General features: G+C 36.1%; 1 protein-coding gene across 1 annotated transcript in view; it reads left to right on the forward strand.

Moving 5' to 3' along the window:
- The window catches only part of KLF5 (Kruppel like factor 5), a 17237-nt gene that overhangs the window by 796 nt on the left and 3142 nt on the right, over positions 1-13299 (forward strand). Inside the window, exons 2-4 of the mRNA XM_015590909.2 lie at positions 1342-1371; positions 2190-3060; positions 4070-4129. Of these exons, the coding sequence (XP_015446395.2) occupies positions 1342-1371; positions 2190-3060; positions 4070-4129 (961 nt within the window). The remainder of the gene's footprint in view (positions 1-1341; positions 1372-2189; positions 3061-4069; positions 4130-13299) is intronic.

A 13299-nucleotide genomic window follows, 5' to 3' on the forward strand; every position in this document is an offset into this window, starting at 1 on the left:
TGTCCCGCTGCTGCGACGCGCGGGCGACAGGGGCCGCTCCAGGCTGGGGCGTGCGTCGGGGCGCACCGGGAGCCGGAGTTGGGGTGGGCAGCCCCGCCCTGCCCTCATAGCCTGGGCACCCGCATTTCGCGGGGAGTAAGTGGGGCGACCTGGAGGGGGGCTTCCCAGATGAATCCGCCCTGGCGGGTCCACCTGAGAAAGGTTAAAAGGGAACTGGGTGCTCGCTCGCGCCTTTGTTTTACCTTACACTTGGCGTATCAAATCTTGTGCTTCAAGCCCAACTTTAAATTCCGTCTTTCGCCTTAAGCTCCCCTCCCAGTGCCGTGGCCTTGGAGGTTCCCCCCGGTCCCGCGTCGTCTCCGGTTAAGTGGAAACGCAAATCGGGGTGCGGGGAGAGGGGCCCCTCGGGGTGCTATTTTCTTATCTCTTGGCTCAACCTACTTTAAGACGCGATCGTGGGGCTGCCATTGGGAAATCGGAGTTAGAAAAGCGAAGGTTGTATTGGAGCGCTTATTTTTCCTTAAAAACAAAGCCGGGGTGTTGTTTTCCTCATGTGCCCGTAAATTTCCTGCGGGAGCCGCGTTGAAAGCTGGCAGTTGGCTTTTGCACTTGCCGGGCAGCCGAATTAGAGCAGCCGCCTGTTTCTTTCGCCCACGCAGGGAGTCATATAGCCCAGAAAAAAACTTCCCGGGACTTTTAGCCTGTCCCAAGGAAAAAAAATTTGGAAGCGTACCCACATGCAAACAGCTGGAAGAGCTAAAATCAGAAACCACTAACCACTACGAGAGCGAAGTGCACGAAAGGGTTTAGTTCAGTTTATTTCAAGACGTTTCATTTAATAGCCCCTTGGTAGATGGTATATTTGCTACGCAGCTCCTACTTCGGGGGGTCGGCGAGTGTCGCTGTGCTGTGAAAGGACAGTGGCATTTGTCAGAGATGTGACTCACATGATTAGAACGTTAATTTTTATTTTTAAATCGGGTTTATCCGGGAAAACCCCGTCTGTTTGTACAGCAAATGATACGAGGTCCGATGTGAAACGTTCTTGAAATTAAATAGTAGCAAGAAATGACATTGCTATTCGCCGATTAAGATCACGAATAATAGTCCTGTGATCCATTTAGTTGGGGGGTGTGTGTGTGTTTTAATCGGTGTTAAAATAATTACGTTTATGTTATACTGGGAGAGAAGATAGCTGGAAAAAGACATTAGTTACCAGCTGGATTATGTCCTTAAAAAATTGAAAACGATTTTGTTATTTCAGTTTGTCAGTTTTCTGCTTAGGAGGAACCAAGGGTATAAGATATGACTGAGCTTTTTACAGAGTAAGGGGGAATGTAGCATTGGCCCACTGAGGAGGACATGATAAATGTTTTGCTGATGACTATGTGCTAGCAATACAGCAGTCTCTCCCCACCCACGGGCTCCTTAGCACCATTCTACCAAGGGAATGATTTTCCCCTAGGTAATTAAAGATCTGTTTCAGATAGGGATATGAATAGGAACATTTCATTATCATATTAACCAATTACAGAATCTGCTGATTAAAATCAACATTTAGATCAAATGTTGAATGTGAACTTTTGTTCTTTCAGTTCTTTCAATGTTTTGTTCAAAACATTGCATTTAGGTTTCCATTGACCTATCAACTAGAAAAAGCACTGAAATTGCCAAGGAATATATGATTCCAGCAATATCTATCCAAGCAAAAAAAGTTTGCTTAGTTAAGAACACTATATGAACTATATTACATGAACAGAATCGACGACATAGTTTGTAATTGAAGTACAATGCAATATTGCACTTCAGTTACAAACTTAGTTGCAAACTTAATTGTGTGATGGGACAAGGAACCTTGCTTGTACATGAGTGATAAATTATACTTTATTATTGCATCAGAAAGGAATATGTTTTGTTTGCTTCCTTTTTTTGATTTGCTTCATTCACTTTTTGTCCAGAGTTGACTTGTGGGAGCGATTTTATCGAATACGTATTATATAGGGTTTCGTAATGTTTTGGTGAACCAATTATTACACAATTGACAAATAAACCTGATGTTTATCAGCAGCACTTAGAATTTGCCCAAGTACTTTTCACAGGGATTGCTGGAATTTTTAGTAAACATCGTTTGTCCTTCCTAAGGTGATGAATTGGGTGGATTATGTATGCTTGTATCTCTTCTTTTTTAGACAAGATGTGAAATGGAGAAGTATCTGACACCTCAGCTTCCTTCAGTTTCTATAATTCCAGAGCATAAAAAGTATAGACGAGACAGTGCCTCAGTCGTAGACCAGTTCTTCACTGACAGTGAAGGGTTACCTTACAGTATCAACATGAACGTCTTCCTCCCTGACATCACTCACCTGAGAACTGGCCTCTACAAATCCCAGAGACCGTGCGTAACACACATCAAGACAGAACCTGTTACCATTTTCAGCCACCAGAGTGAAACGACAGCCCCTCCTCCGGCCCCGACCCAGGCCCTCCCTGAGTTCACCAGTATATTCAGCTCACATCAGACCGCAGCTCCAGAGGTGAACAATATTTTCATCAAACAAGAACTTCCTACACCAGATCTTCATCTTTCTGTCCCCCAGCAGGGCCACCTGTACCAGCTACTGAATACACCGGATCTAGATATGCCCAGTTCTACAAACCAGACAGCAGTAATGGACACCCTTAATGTTTCTATGTCAGCCGCCATGGCAGGCCTTAACACACACACCTCTGCTGTTCCGCAGACTGCGATGAAACAATTCCAGGGCATGCCCCCTTGCACATACACAATGCCAAGTCAGTTTCTTCCACAACAGGCCACTTACTTTCCCCCATCACCACCAAGTTCAGAGCCTGGAAGTCCAGATAGACAAGCAGAGATGCTCCAGAATTTAACCCCACCTCCATCCTATGCTGCTACAATTGCTTCTAAACTGGCAATTCACAACCCAAATTTACCTGCCACCCTGCCAGTTAATTCGCAAAACATCCAACCTGTCAGATACAATAGAAGGAGTAACCCCGATTTGGAGAAACGACGCATCCACTACTGCGATTACCCCGGTATGTGATCTTAGCTGGCTGAAGCATCGATATATGCATTTAGTGTTTGTGTGTGTCCCTTTTTCCAACCTCCGGTTTTAAATTTACGTAGGACAGTGGCGATTGACAATAAAAAAATCACCTACCTTGTTCTTTGCATGTCCCAGTCTCTGTGCCTTAACCTTAGCATGTAACTCTTTAGTTTATTGCATAATCGATGTTAAAAAGGTGAGGGCGACTAGAATATTCTGAGAAAGTTAAGACTTTCTCTTTAATATTAAATAAAAATTTGATTTTTGAATTGTGCCAGTTACTTTGTTGAACAGAAGTCTCCAGTCATAAATTGGAGTTTTTAATTCTACATTAAGTACCCTGAAGAGATTACTTATGTAAGGTAGGGGGAAATAAGGTGTGGTAATGAAGGTAGGGATTCATTAGGCTGCTACAAGACAAGACTGTCCACGGAATAGATTTAAGGATGTTTGATAGCATATGACCATATGTTTATTCTTGAATGAGATATCTAGCCCAAAATACAGAATATCTCTACAAGTTGCTGGCAGAAGCTAATTTATGATTAATACAGAGTATAATTTATTGACCAGAGTACATGATATGGCATGACATACTAAATGAAAGAAATGTAGAAGTACAGAAAATTGCAGTCATCTTGGGTAATGGTTTAACATTGTCAGCCGTAGAGCCATTAAAAGTTTAAATCATTGAAGTATGTGTTACTAGTATAAAGCACCTACTGGAATATAAGCACATTTCCCATTTGTAGCTTGGCTTGATTATCTGTGCTCTTTCTTCTAAAGTGATACGTACATAAAGCAAATCACTTTAATACCTTTAAAAAGGTAATAGGGGAGCACTTTTAAAAACTTCTTTTAAAAGTAAAGCTTTAGATACCTCATTTAGCATGAGAGATTTCTTTAAAGTCAGATTTTAAACACTGAATCATCAAATGTAAAGATTTCAAAGGATCTCCAAAATGACAAGCTGTTCTTCCTCTCCTGCTTTATTTTAGGCTGCACAAAAGTTTATACGAAGTCTTCTCATTTAAAAGCTCACCTGAGGACTCATACTGGTATGTAATTTTCTTGTTAATTCTGTGAGTTGTGTATATAGTGTAAGTGGTATTCATCCTTTTAAAAGCCAACACTTGTTTGATCTCTTCTTTCTTCTGTCAACTTATTTTTTTTAATGGCCTACCATTTCAGCACTGGCTTGGCTCAAAATTCAATTCATTGAAAAAGTCTCGATTCCAAGAAGGCTGATGTTCCTTCAGTAAGACCTTGTCCTGTCACCTCACGTAGAATTTTAATTACCCAAAAATGTAAACAATGATGTTTACTAATGGATTTTAAAACTTGTAATGGCACTGCTATTCCTTATCATGAGGGACAAAAATGTAACCCGTTTTCTCCTTAACAAACACTAAAAACTTTTCCTTTTAACATGTAAAGCATAACTGCTTAATACACTATCTTTAATTTTACCTTTCGCCAAAAACATCAATGTTTAGCATGTTTTTTATGCTTAATGAAAGGAAGGGCCAGAATGGCAGATTATTAAAATCTGGCAAAGATGATGTCATGATTTATAAGTTTTTCTACACTATACTCCAGTCCACATTTGATGCGTTTCAGAGACTTTATTACAGCTTATTTCATCCTTGTTCAAAATGTGCTTTTAAGTTTAGCCCCTTTAGAAATATTTTTGTCGGATGTATACAGTAACCTTTAAATGCTTTTTAATTTTAAAACTTCATATTCAGAACCTGTTTTAGGATGAAACTAAGTGGCATGCTTTCAAATTCTCCAAGTACCCCAAATATTTTCAAACATAGAGATGGTTACTATTCGGGATTTTCTTAAAAAGATCCCTAAAGGAAAGAACTTATACAAAGTGATTGTGCTTTCTTTTCTCTCATTAAATGTAGCCTTACCTAAAGTTCAAAGAATAAGTTTGCTAATAAAAGCAATGACCTAGCAAAATGTTTTATTCCATTATTGCTATGGAAACCAAAGTATTCAACAGTTCCTTTGAATGGGTTGTTGGATTAGTGCGAGGACTTGAATCTCCCCAGGCTAGATGTTACTATGGAAATTGAGTTTTGATAAATGAAGTAGTTATCTCTAACTGCTGCATTAAAAAGTAAAAGGCTTTGAACGAAGGTCAGTGCTGAGCCAGAGCACTAAAAAATATGGCTGCAGACATTTTGTATGCCTGTTCAGTATTGCTTGATAGCCCAATAATCAACACTACTCACTAAAATCCAAACAGAGTTGGCAACAATGTGGAGGATGCCAGGCCTTTCTGAGAGATCGCTTTTAAGGAAAAGACATCTCATTTGTCAATGGAAATGAATGAGTTGTTTTGGCCTGAAGATTTTAGGTATGGACAAAGTGATTATATAAAGGGAAAGGGCATACATAAGCTGCCCAAAGTAGACGTTATATTTATAGTTAAACAAGCACCCACTAAGCATAGAATAAACTCAATCTAAAGTTTTCAAAATACAAATGACGAGGCCAAGTAAACATTCCATATAGAAATACTAAAATATCCTTTTTCAGAATATGTTAAGGAAGGGAACATTTGGAACATTGAAAAGGAGGTTTTACCTGAATTTTGATTAAGGGAAGTAGCAAACATTCGGACTATTGTTTTTTCTTGCAAGTCCTTGAAATGGGAGACAGGGAGGAGGGAAACGTTTTTTTTCATGAGGTTAAAGTCCCCTAATAAAAGAGGGGTGTAATTGCATATAGCGAGTAATCAAGCGCTATTGCAGGGATGTAGTTAGCATATCTAAGTGGCCTTGCAACCCCTTGCAAGTCAGGGTTTAGTGCTCCGAATGCTTCTACCTGCAATTCTGGAACTTGACCTGCTGGCAAAGAAATTTAAGAGTGGGTCATCTTAATAATGCTTGAACTCAATAAAAACAAACTGAAAAGAGGACCTAGGCCTAGTTTGAGTCCCATGCATGGACTTTTTCACCTGATCATAAACATGTGGCCATAGACATCTAATGAGTGAGACCATTTAATCCAGTTTAATAAAGTTTTGTTTGATAGTCTTTCAAATGCCTTGGGGAGGATTTGTAGCAGACTTGTTCATCTGGCTAAACCCGTTCTTGGGTAATCATAGAGCATTGAGGTTTTCTCCTCATTTCTAGTTTCTAGACAATGCCTTTTAAAATTACCTCTCCCATTGCATCCTCCCCACCCTGCCTGTTGTTTTTTAATGAATGTATCTGAAGCCAGCAAATGCTTGTTTTTCTTTTTCTTCCTTTTAAGGCCCAGGCATTTCTAAAGCACTTTTCATTTAATAGCATTTTTGTTTTCTTTCTTTCCTCCCTTTGCCCAATTTATTAGGGGATTTTAAAAACCATCTATATGGGAATGTTGATCTTAATGTTTAATATAAAAAATGATTTTTTAAATGATTGCCGTTTTGCAGGCATAATGTGAAGCATCCTGGTATTTCTTTTGAAATATAATTGGAGATACTTTAAAATGTCAAGTTACCTTATGTTTTAAAATGATTTAAGCAATTAAAACAACCTACATCTGAATTCTATTTAATTGCTTATTCTGGATATTTAGATTGTAAATGTTTCTTGACTTACAAATTGAACTCAAGGAAATAATTTTTCCAAAACAAGACCTTTTAAAAATTTTGGGGATGAAAGAATAGAAGATAGTAGTTTCTTGAACCAGAAATTGCTTTTAAAGAAAAGACATCTCACTTATCACTCGAAAGCATAGAAGATAGTAGTTTTTTGAACTCAGCATTCAAGTTTTTCTAAGTTTATATACTTTGATTTTTTTTATTCAAAAAATCTACAAGTAAAATTATCTTTATGGTTAGGTTAGATAAAATACCTGAAATGTATTTTGACATGAGGACATATGTCTTTATATACACATGATAGCGTACACCTTACTTTTTTTAAATTTCATAATGAAGACTTAAAATAACTTCTAAGCACAGGCTTGAAGCCAAAAAAAATTTAAAAAGCAGTAGGGAAAAACATTAAGACTATACAAATAAAAATTTGCAAGAAATTGAAAAATTTTCTTGAAACGACACAGGTACTGGTTTCTTGATATGCCTATGAGTACCATCGTTAAAATATTGCATTTACGTTGAGTGTGGAAATTTCTTTGAAACTTGTGTTTACACATTAGTAAAAAGTACTTTCCAAAGAAAAAGTTGTGGAGAAGTAAGTAGTGAACTCAGTACAGGCGTTTGAAATCTTACTGGTTTGAGTTTCATGTTCGGATATGCACTTAACCCAAGAGAGAAAATACTGAAGCAGTTGGGAATTAGGGTATAGAAACATTTTCAGAGCCTTTATCAGTCTAGGCTATCTGGAACAGAGCAGAAAATGAGTAGTTGTACTGAGAAAGTCTTTGGGCAGCTCACATACTTGGCTCAGGTATCCCTTAGACCAAGACTCTGTGCACAGGCTGTTATGGATGCACTGAGTGATCCCAGAATGGCTTGCTAAGGGTTGACAAGAAAAGGACAATTGGACATAACTTCACAAAAGAAAATGGAAACCTGCAAGTAACACAAAATGATCTTTTTAAGTGAAGTACTTAATTCTGTTAGTGCTGCATTTCACAGTGAGTTGTTTGGGATTCCACGGATCAGAAAAAAATTCCACAGTAAGTCTTGGGAAGATTTTTAGCCCCGGCCTAGTTATAAAGAGGGTAAATTATCATGTTCTGCCTTACCTAAAGTAGGATACTATTTCCTACTAACATTAAGATGTTACTATGTATGCTTTAAGATATGTAATCCCTGGTTGTGATTTGCTGTTAAGTATTGATTTTAGTTTCAGTTTGGGTACTAAAAAATTCTTAGATATAAATTTTTACTGTTCTGTGCTCTACATTATTATCTATTGAATATATAGGTATAGATTTTTTTATAGGCATAGATTTTCATTTAAAAATATTGATAGTAAAGATTTTTATTCCTGATATTTCCCTCTGTAAAATTCTGAATATGTTCTGAAAATGTTATTCCTTACTTGGAAAATTATTTAGAGCTAAAATCAACATAAGATAAATATAGATGTGTGTGTGTGTGTGTGTGTGTGTGCGCGTGCGCGCGCACACACATCTAAATTATATGTGGACTTAATGGAGATGAATGATAGAATTTGGACCTGGAGATCAATATTGGTTCAATATTGATTAAATATTTCTTAAGTACCTGTGTTATTGGTAGAAGTTAAATAGTTTTACAAGATGAAATTATTTAGTACCCAATGATTTTTGAGTGTTTGAAAACTGCAGGAAAAGGTATCACATTTAGCCTATAATAGTAAATGTTATTAAACATTCTTAAATTATTTCATTTGCAGCTTTATTTTCTATATTGACAATTTCAAGCTTATGTAAAAAAGATAGTTTAAGAGACTTGCTGGGTTCAGACCTCAAGAAAAGTATTTGTGAGCTTGAAAGCTTAGAAACAATTTCTTTTTAATGACTCACTGGGAAGATTAAACTTCGCTTCTAGGACTTGTTCTTTCATCTGAAAAACATTTACATAGGAAATTGATTAAGCTCTGTTTAGAGATGATAAAGTTTATCAAAGGTTAAGAAGTTTAATTTGATTAGGCAAACATTTTTGACTGATCTTGTGAAGAACTCAAAGAGAATGTCTTCTGTTTTGTTCTTATAAACTAGTCCATAAATAGATTAAATAGAATTGCTGAAGTTAAGATAGAAACAGTCAGCTATAGAGAATGTAAAGTAATGTTTAGTTGTTTTTTTGTTTTTTTTTTAAGCAATACTTTAACTGCCCAAGATTTTTACTTTGGTAGATATTTTTAGTTCTATAGAATGTAGTAGCTGTTTACTTGATGACCTACATCTTTTCTAGTGAAAGATTAGAAGAAGCAAAGTAATGTCCTACTTTAGTAAAAGTATCTATAGCATCATTCTCATTCTGTTAGCCTGTATTTATATTCAAGGATCTCCAACAAGTCTAATTAAGGGTGGCTTACGTTTTAGAAGTGAACTCTAGGTAACTTTAAAAAATGTAGTCAGAAGAATAAATTTCTTTTTGACTATAAATACAAACCTTTAAGAGTTGGCAGGAATATCCTGGTCAAGGTAACCCCATCAAATGCAAATTAAAGGAAAGGATATTTAGTGATAGAAAAATGAAAGTACGGAATTTTTCTATTTTGGTTAAAAAAGGTAAAATATTTTACTGGTACTTTTTTGAAAAAAGTTTCGGACTCTTATAAGAAAGTGAATCTGAGTGTTATCTTTCTGTCAGGAGACTCAACAATATTTCATTTCATTAATACTATTAACATTTTCCATTGGTTTTGTTGAGAACCCTTAGGAGAAGTAGCTTAGTAGTCCTGAGCGTCTAGGATAGACTGTAAACTTAAACAGCGTGTTCCCACCTTTTCCCCCTTTAGATGTGTAAGGTTACTGTTCTCCATCCCAAGATGTCTTTGACCAGCAGTGGGACTTCAGAGCTTCTTAGTTTTCGTCAAATGTAGACCAATACTGTAAAAAAAAGAAAACTTGTTTACATAGTTTATTTGTCCCCGTACAGTTTCAGGATGGATAACTGATTCTGAACATGGCCTCGTGAAAAGGCTATAAACATGATTCTCGTCTAAATGAAACATTTAGTCAGATTATCCTCAACTGTCCTAGGTGGAATAGAACCAGGCAAAGTCCTGCTGCAGGGTGGGAGCATAGAAAAAAGACAATCCTATAGATTCACAACAGACTCTTTCATGTCTTATACCATTCCTCCTTTCATTAATGGAAAATAACCGGGTTGGTCAGAGGTGGGCCAAATCTGTGATTGTCTTGAGGAAGCATTAGGAAGGAGCGCAGCATTGATAGCTGGAATAGAAGACAATCTCTGTCTTCTATTCAAAGCCGGTTAAGAAGGCAAAATAAAGCTATTTGAAGCCTTCATATAGCCAATATGCAAGTGCAAATCAATAATTGATAAGGAATTAAGTGATGAAGGGGATGCAGAGAAGTAGAATGATCTCCCCTGATTTGTTTAGAGGTTTTTCTGAAAGGGGTAAGGTGAATCAGATTTTAAAGAAAGATAAACACATTGACCAACAGGGAGAAAGAAGAGATTTTCTTAATATATCCTTTTAAGTAATCAGTTTTCCTAAAGTCAGTACATTATTGACAGGGATGCTATGTCTGGTAAATCTGGGTGCATTTAGTAAACATAAATATTACTAATCTTTGAAATGAACTGCCTACCTTTCTGTTCCAAGTGTAGGAGATGTACTACAAAAGGCTTTAATAAAAATGTTTTTTTAAGTGGAAAATTTCTGGCATAGATATGTAAAAATATGAATTAATGAGCCCAGATCATCCTACCTTTTTCTTTTAGACATCTAATATTTCTTGATGAATTTCCTTAATCTTGGGTTTCTTTACCTTTTACTAAATTATATAGACTGTTTCAGACTCTGAATTACATAAGTCTCTAATGATGGGGGAAAATAATCTATTACTGAATTAGCATGAAAATATTTTCCTCTTGAAATAAGCTCATTTTGAGCTTCATGACTCTTAAATTTTAAGAATTAAGTACTAATTATTGAAATGATTTATTCTACTTTAACAGTTTACGATGTTTGGGGTCTTGGAATAGCATATGGATTTTAAATTCTTTGAAACCAGAGACCAATTCTTATTTTTTGTGTTTCGCAAGTCATTTAGTACAGGTTACATTCATTTACTAAACATTTCTTTTAATTCTGGTGGTTTCTAGCCTTTATCAGATATATTGATTGGATTAATGTTAGCCTTCAGAAGGGAAACCAGATGTGCAAATTTGCTGCAATAAACTTAAAAAGTTAACCTAAAATAACTTGCAAGAAAAATATTTTCATCTATATTTTTTTTGTTAGAAAAATCTATGTAGAATGTTCTAGGGAGAGGCCTTGGTATGAGTCTGTTGAACATGTTCAGCAGAGCAGAGAAACTTCACAATCTGTTGTGATAGGTTCAAAAGTCACCTTTTATCTTTTCATCAGAGGTTAAAAAAAAAAGATAAATTTTAGTCCACCACTAAAGATTTTTCGAATGCTTTACAAACATGTTCTTACCACTGAAATTCACTTAGCTTGGAGTAAAGGAGAACCATTATTAGATGATATTTGGGGATTGTCACTATCGGCACAGACCAATGTTCAGGACCCCACAGTTCTAAAAGGTGGGTCTTCAACTGAGGACTGGCTCAGCCAAGGCGTGCCCTGTGTCTGGGTTAAGGCCTGCTCTCGAGTCCATTAAAGCTATTCCTTAGCTGACCTTCACAAGTGGCTTTAGAATCTTTAAATTTGAACAGCATCTGTGTGTTCCTTAAATCATTCATATAGAGCATATTAGTGTTTGCTAATGGCAGATTTAAGTAGGACATTAAGGAAAAGTGGCAGACCAGAATTCTTATTGTGAGTTTTGCTTCTAACTCGTGGAGTTACTGTTGAGGATTAAGTAAAATGATAAGTACCTGACTGAAGTATATGCTCAATGGATAGTTCTGCCTGCTCCTTCCTTTCATTGGAAACATTTTGCTTAACATTTTTATAAAATATATTGATTGACTTTATCAATATGGATAGGATAGTATGTATGTTTAACTTGAACACTTGAAAAAAATATCAGGGATTCCTAGCAAAATAGTCCTAGTAATTTTAAAATAGAATGAAAAAATGCATACTTTATTTGAGATAAAGTTGAAGCTTGTTTTCCATGCTGTACAAACTTGTCACTTTTTTTTTTTGCCTTTGCAAAGTTTCACATTAACAGCATGAGAACTTAAAAATACAGTTGATGTTGAAAGAACTTAACTAAATATTTCAAATTGGCGGTATTGGAAAGAGATTCTGTAAAAATCCAATTAAACTTTTGAAAACTCTATCCTGTTGAAATAACTTAAAGGAAGTCAGTTTGGTTTCCCAGAAGTACTGTGCACAGTGTTTCTGGCTGAGGAAGAAAGGCGCAAACCTGCCATTTGGCCAGAAATTGGGTAGCAGCTTCCTCTACAATGTTTTACTTGAGCAGTGTTGACACTTGAACAAATCCCATAGAAACAGCCCCAAGTGGAATAGTTGTCCTTGCTTTTATAGTAAAGACTTGGCCCCATAACTAACGTCCCAGACACTGGTAGTATTCTTGGCTAAATAATCTATAGATGTGCATAAATTGAGAGCAAAACCTCAAATGTTTTAGGAACTTTAATGGTTACTGTTTTCAACTAATCAGTAAGGTAAACTTTAAAAAATAATGGTACAGTTTATTGCTTCATCGCCAATAAAAACGGAACGAAAAGAGTCTAGTGTCCCTTGTTTCTTAAATAAACTGAAAATTCAGAGTTTTTTTTTTTTTGCTATTTAATTACTAAATTCAAAAGACTAGAATGATTTTTTCTAAAATTGGGGCACTTTAGAAATTATTCTTGCTTCAGACATCAGAAATAAGTTTCTCTTTCCATTAAATGACAGTAAAGCATTTAACCAACATGTTTGTTTTTGTGAATTTATTCACAAGGAACAAAAACAATACTTGTGCAAAAAAGTTCATCTTTTTCTTGATTTATTTACATCTACAAGAATGATAGCTACATTTACTGCTAGTATTAAAACATCTATGTATTAGATTAAATGTGACTTATCTTATGTGAAAGAAAAGTGGTTTACTATGTTACTTAAAAGGTTTACGTATATTAGCTTGAAATCTTAGAATTTACTACAAGAAAAAAACACTTGAGGAATTGAGATGTCTGTTTCACAAAGGGAGTGAAAGGAACCCAAAAGGGAATTTTAAAAAAATGTCTTGGTTCAGAGCCATAAGGAGCTGAAAGGAATCTCATGAGGAACAACTGAACAATTGGTACCAATTTTACAGAGCCATTCTGGCCCTTTTTTTCTTTGTCCTTATGGAATTTGAGAGTCATAGTGGTTATCAGAACAGCAAGAATATGTTAACTACATGCTGTAGAAATCTCGGTTGATGTGGGCAATGGCTTTTAAATTTGGACTTAGTTGACTAATCTTACAACTTCCTGAATATGATACTGCTAAACCAGGCAGAAAGGATGTTGGGTTTCATGGTGGTACTAAGTAACCAAGTGTTCAAGGCAATTCTGAAGTTTTTCTTTTTCAGAAGAAAACATTTTTTTAAAGGAATTTGGGAGTTTGACTACTCGGTTTTAAAAGGTATCCATATAAAGCTCAGCAGG

This window comes from Pteropus alecto, unplaced genomic scaffold (genome assembly GCF_000325575.1).
Source record: "Pteropus alecto unplaced genomic scaffold, ASM32557v1 scaffold72, whole genome shotgun sequence".
NCBI lineage: Eukaryota > Metazoa > Chordata > Mammalia > Chiroptera > Pteropodidae > Pteropus > Pteropus alecto.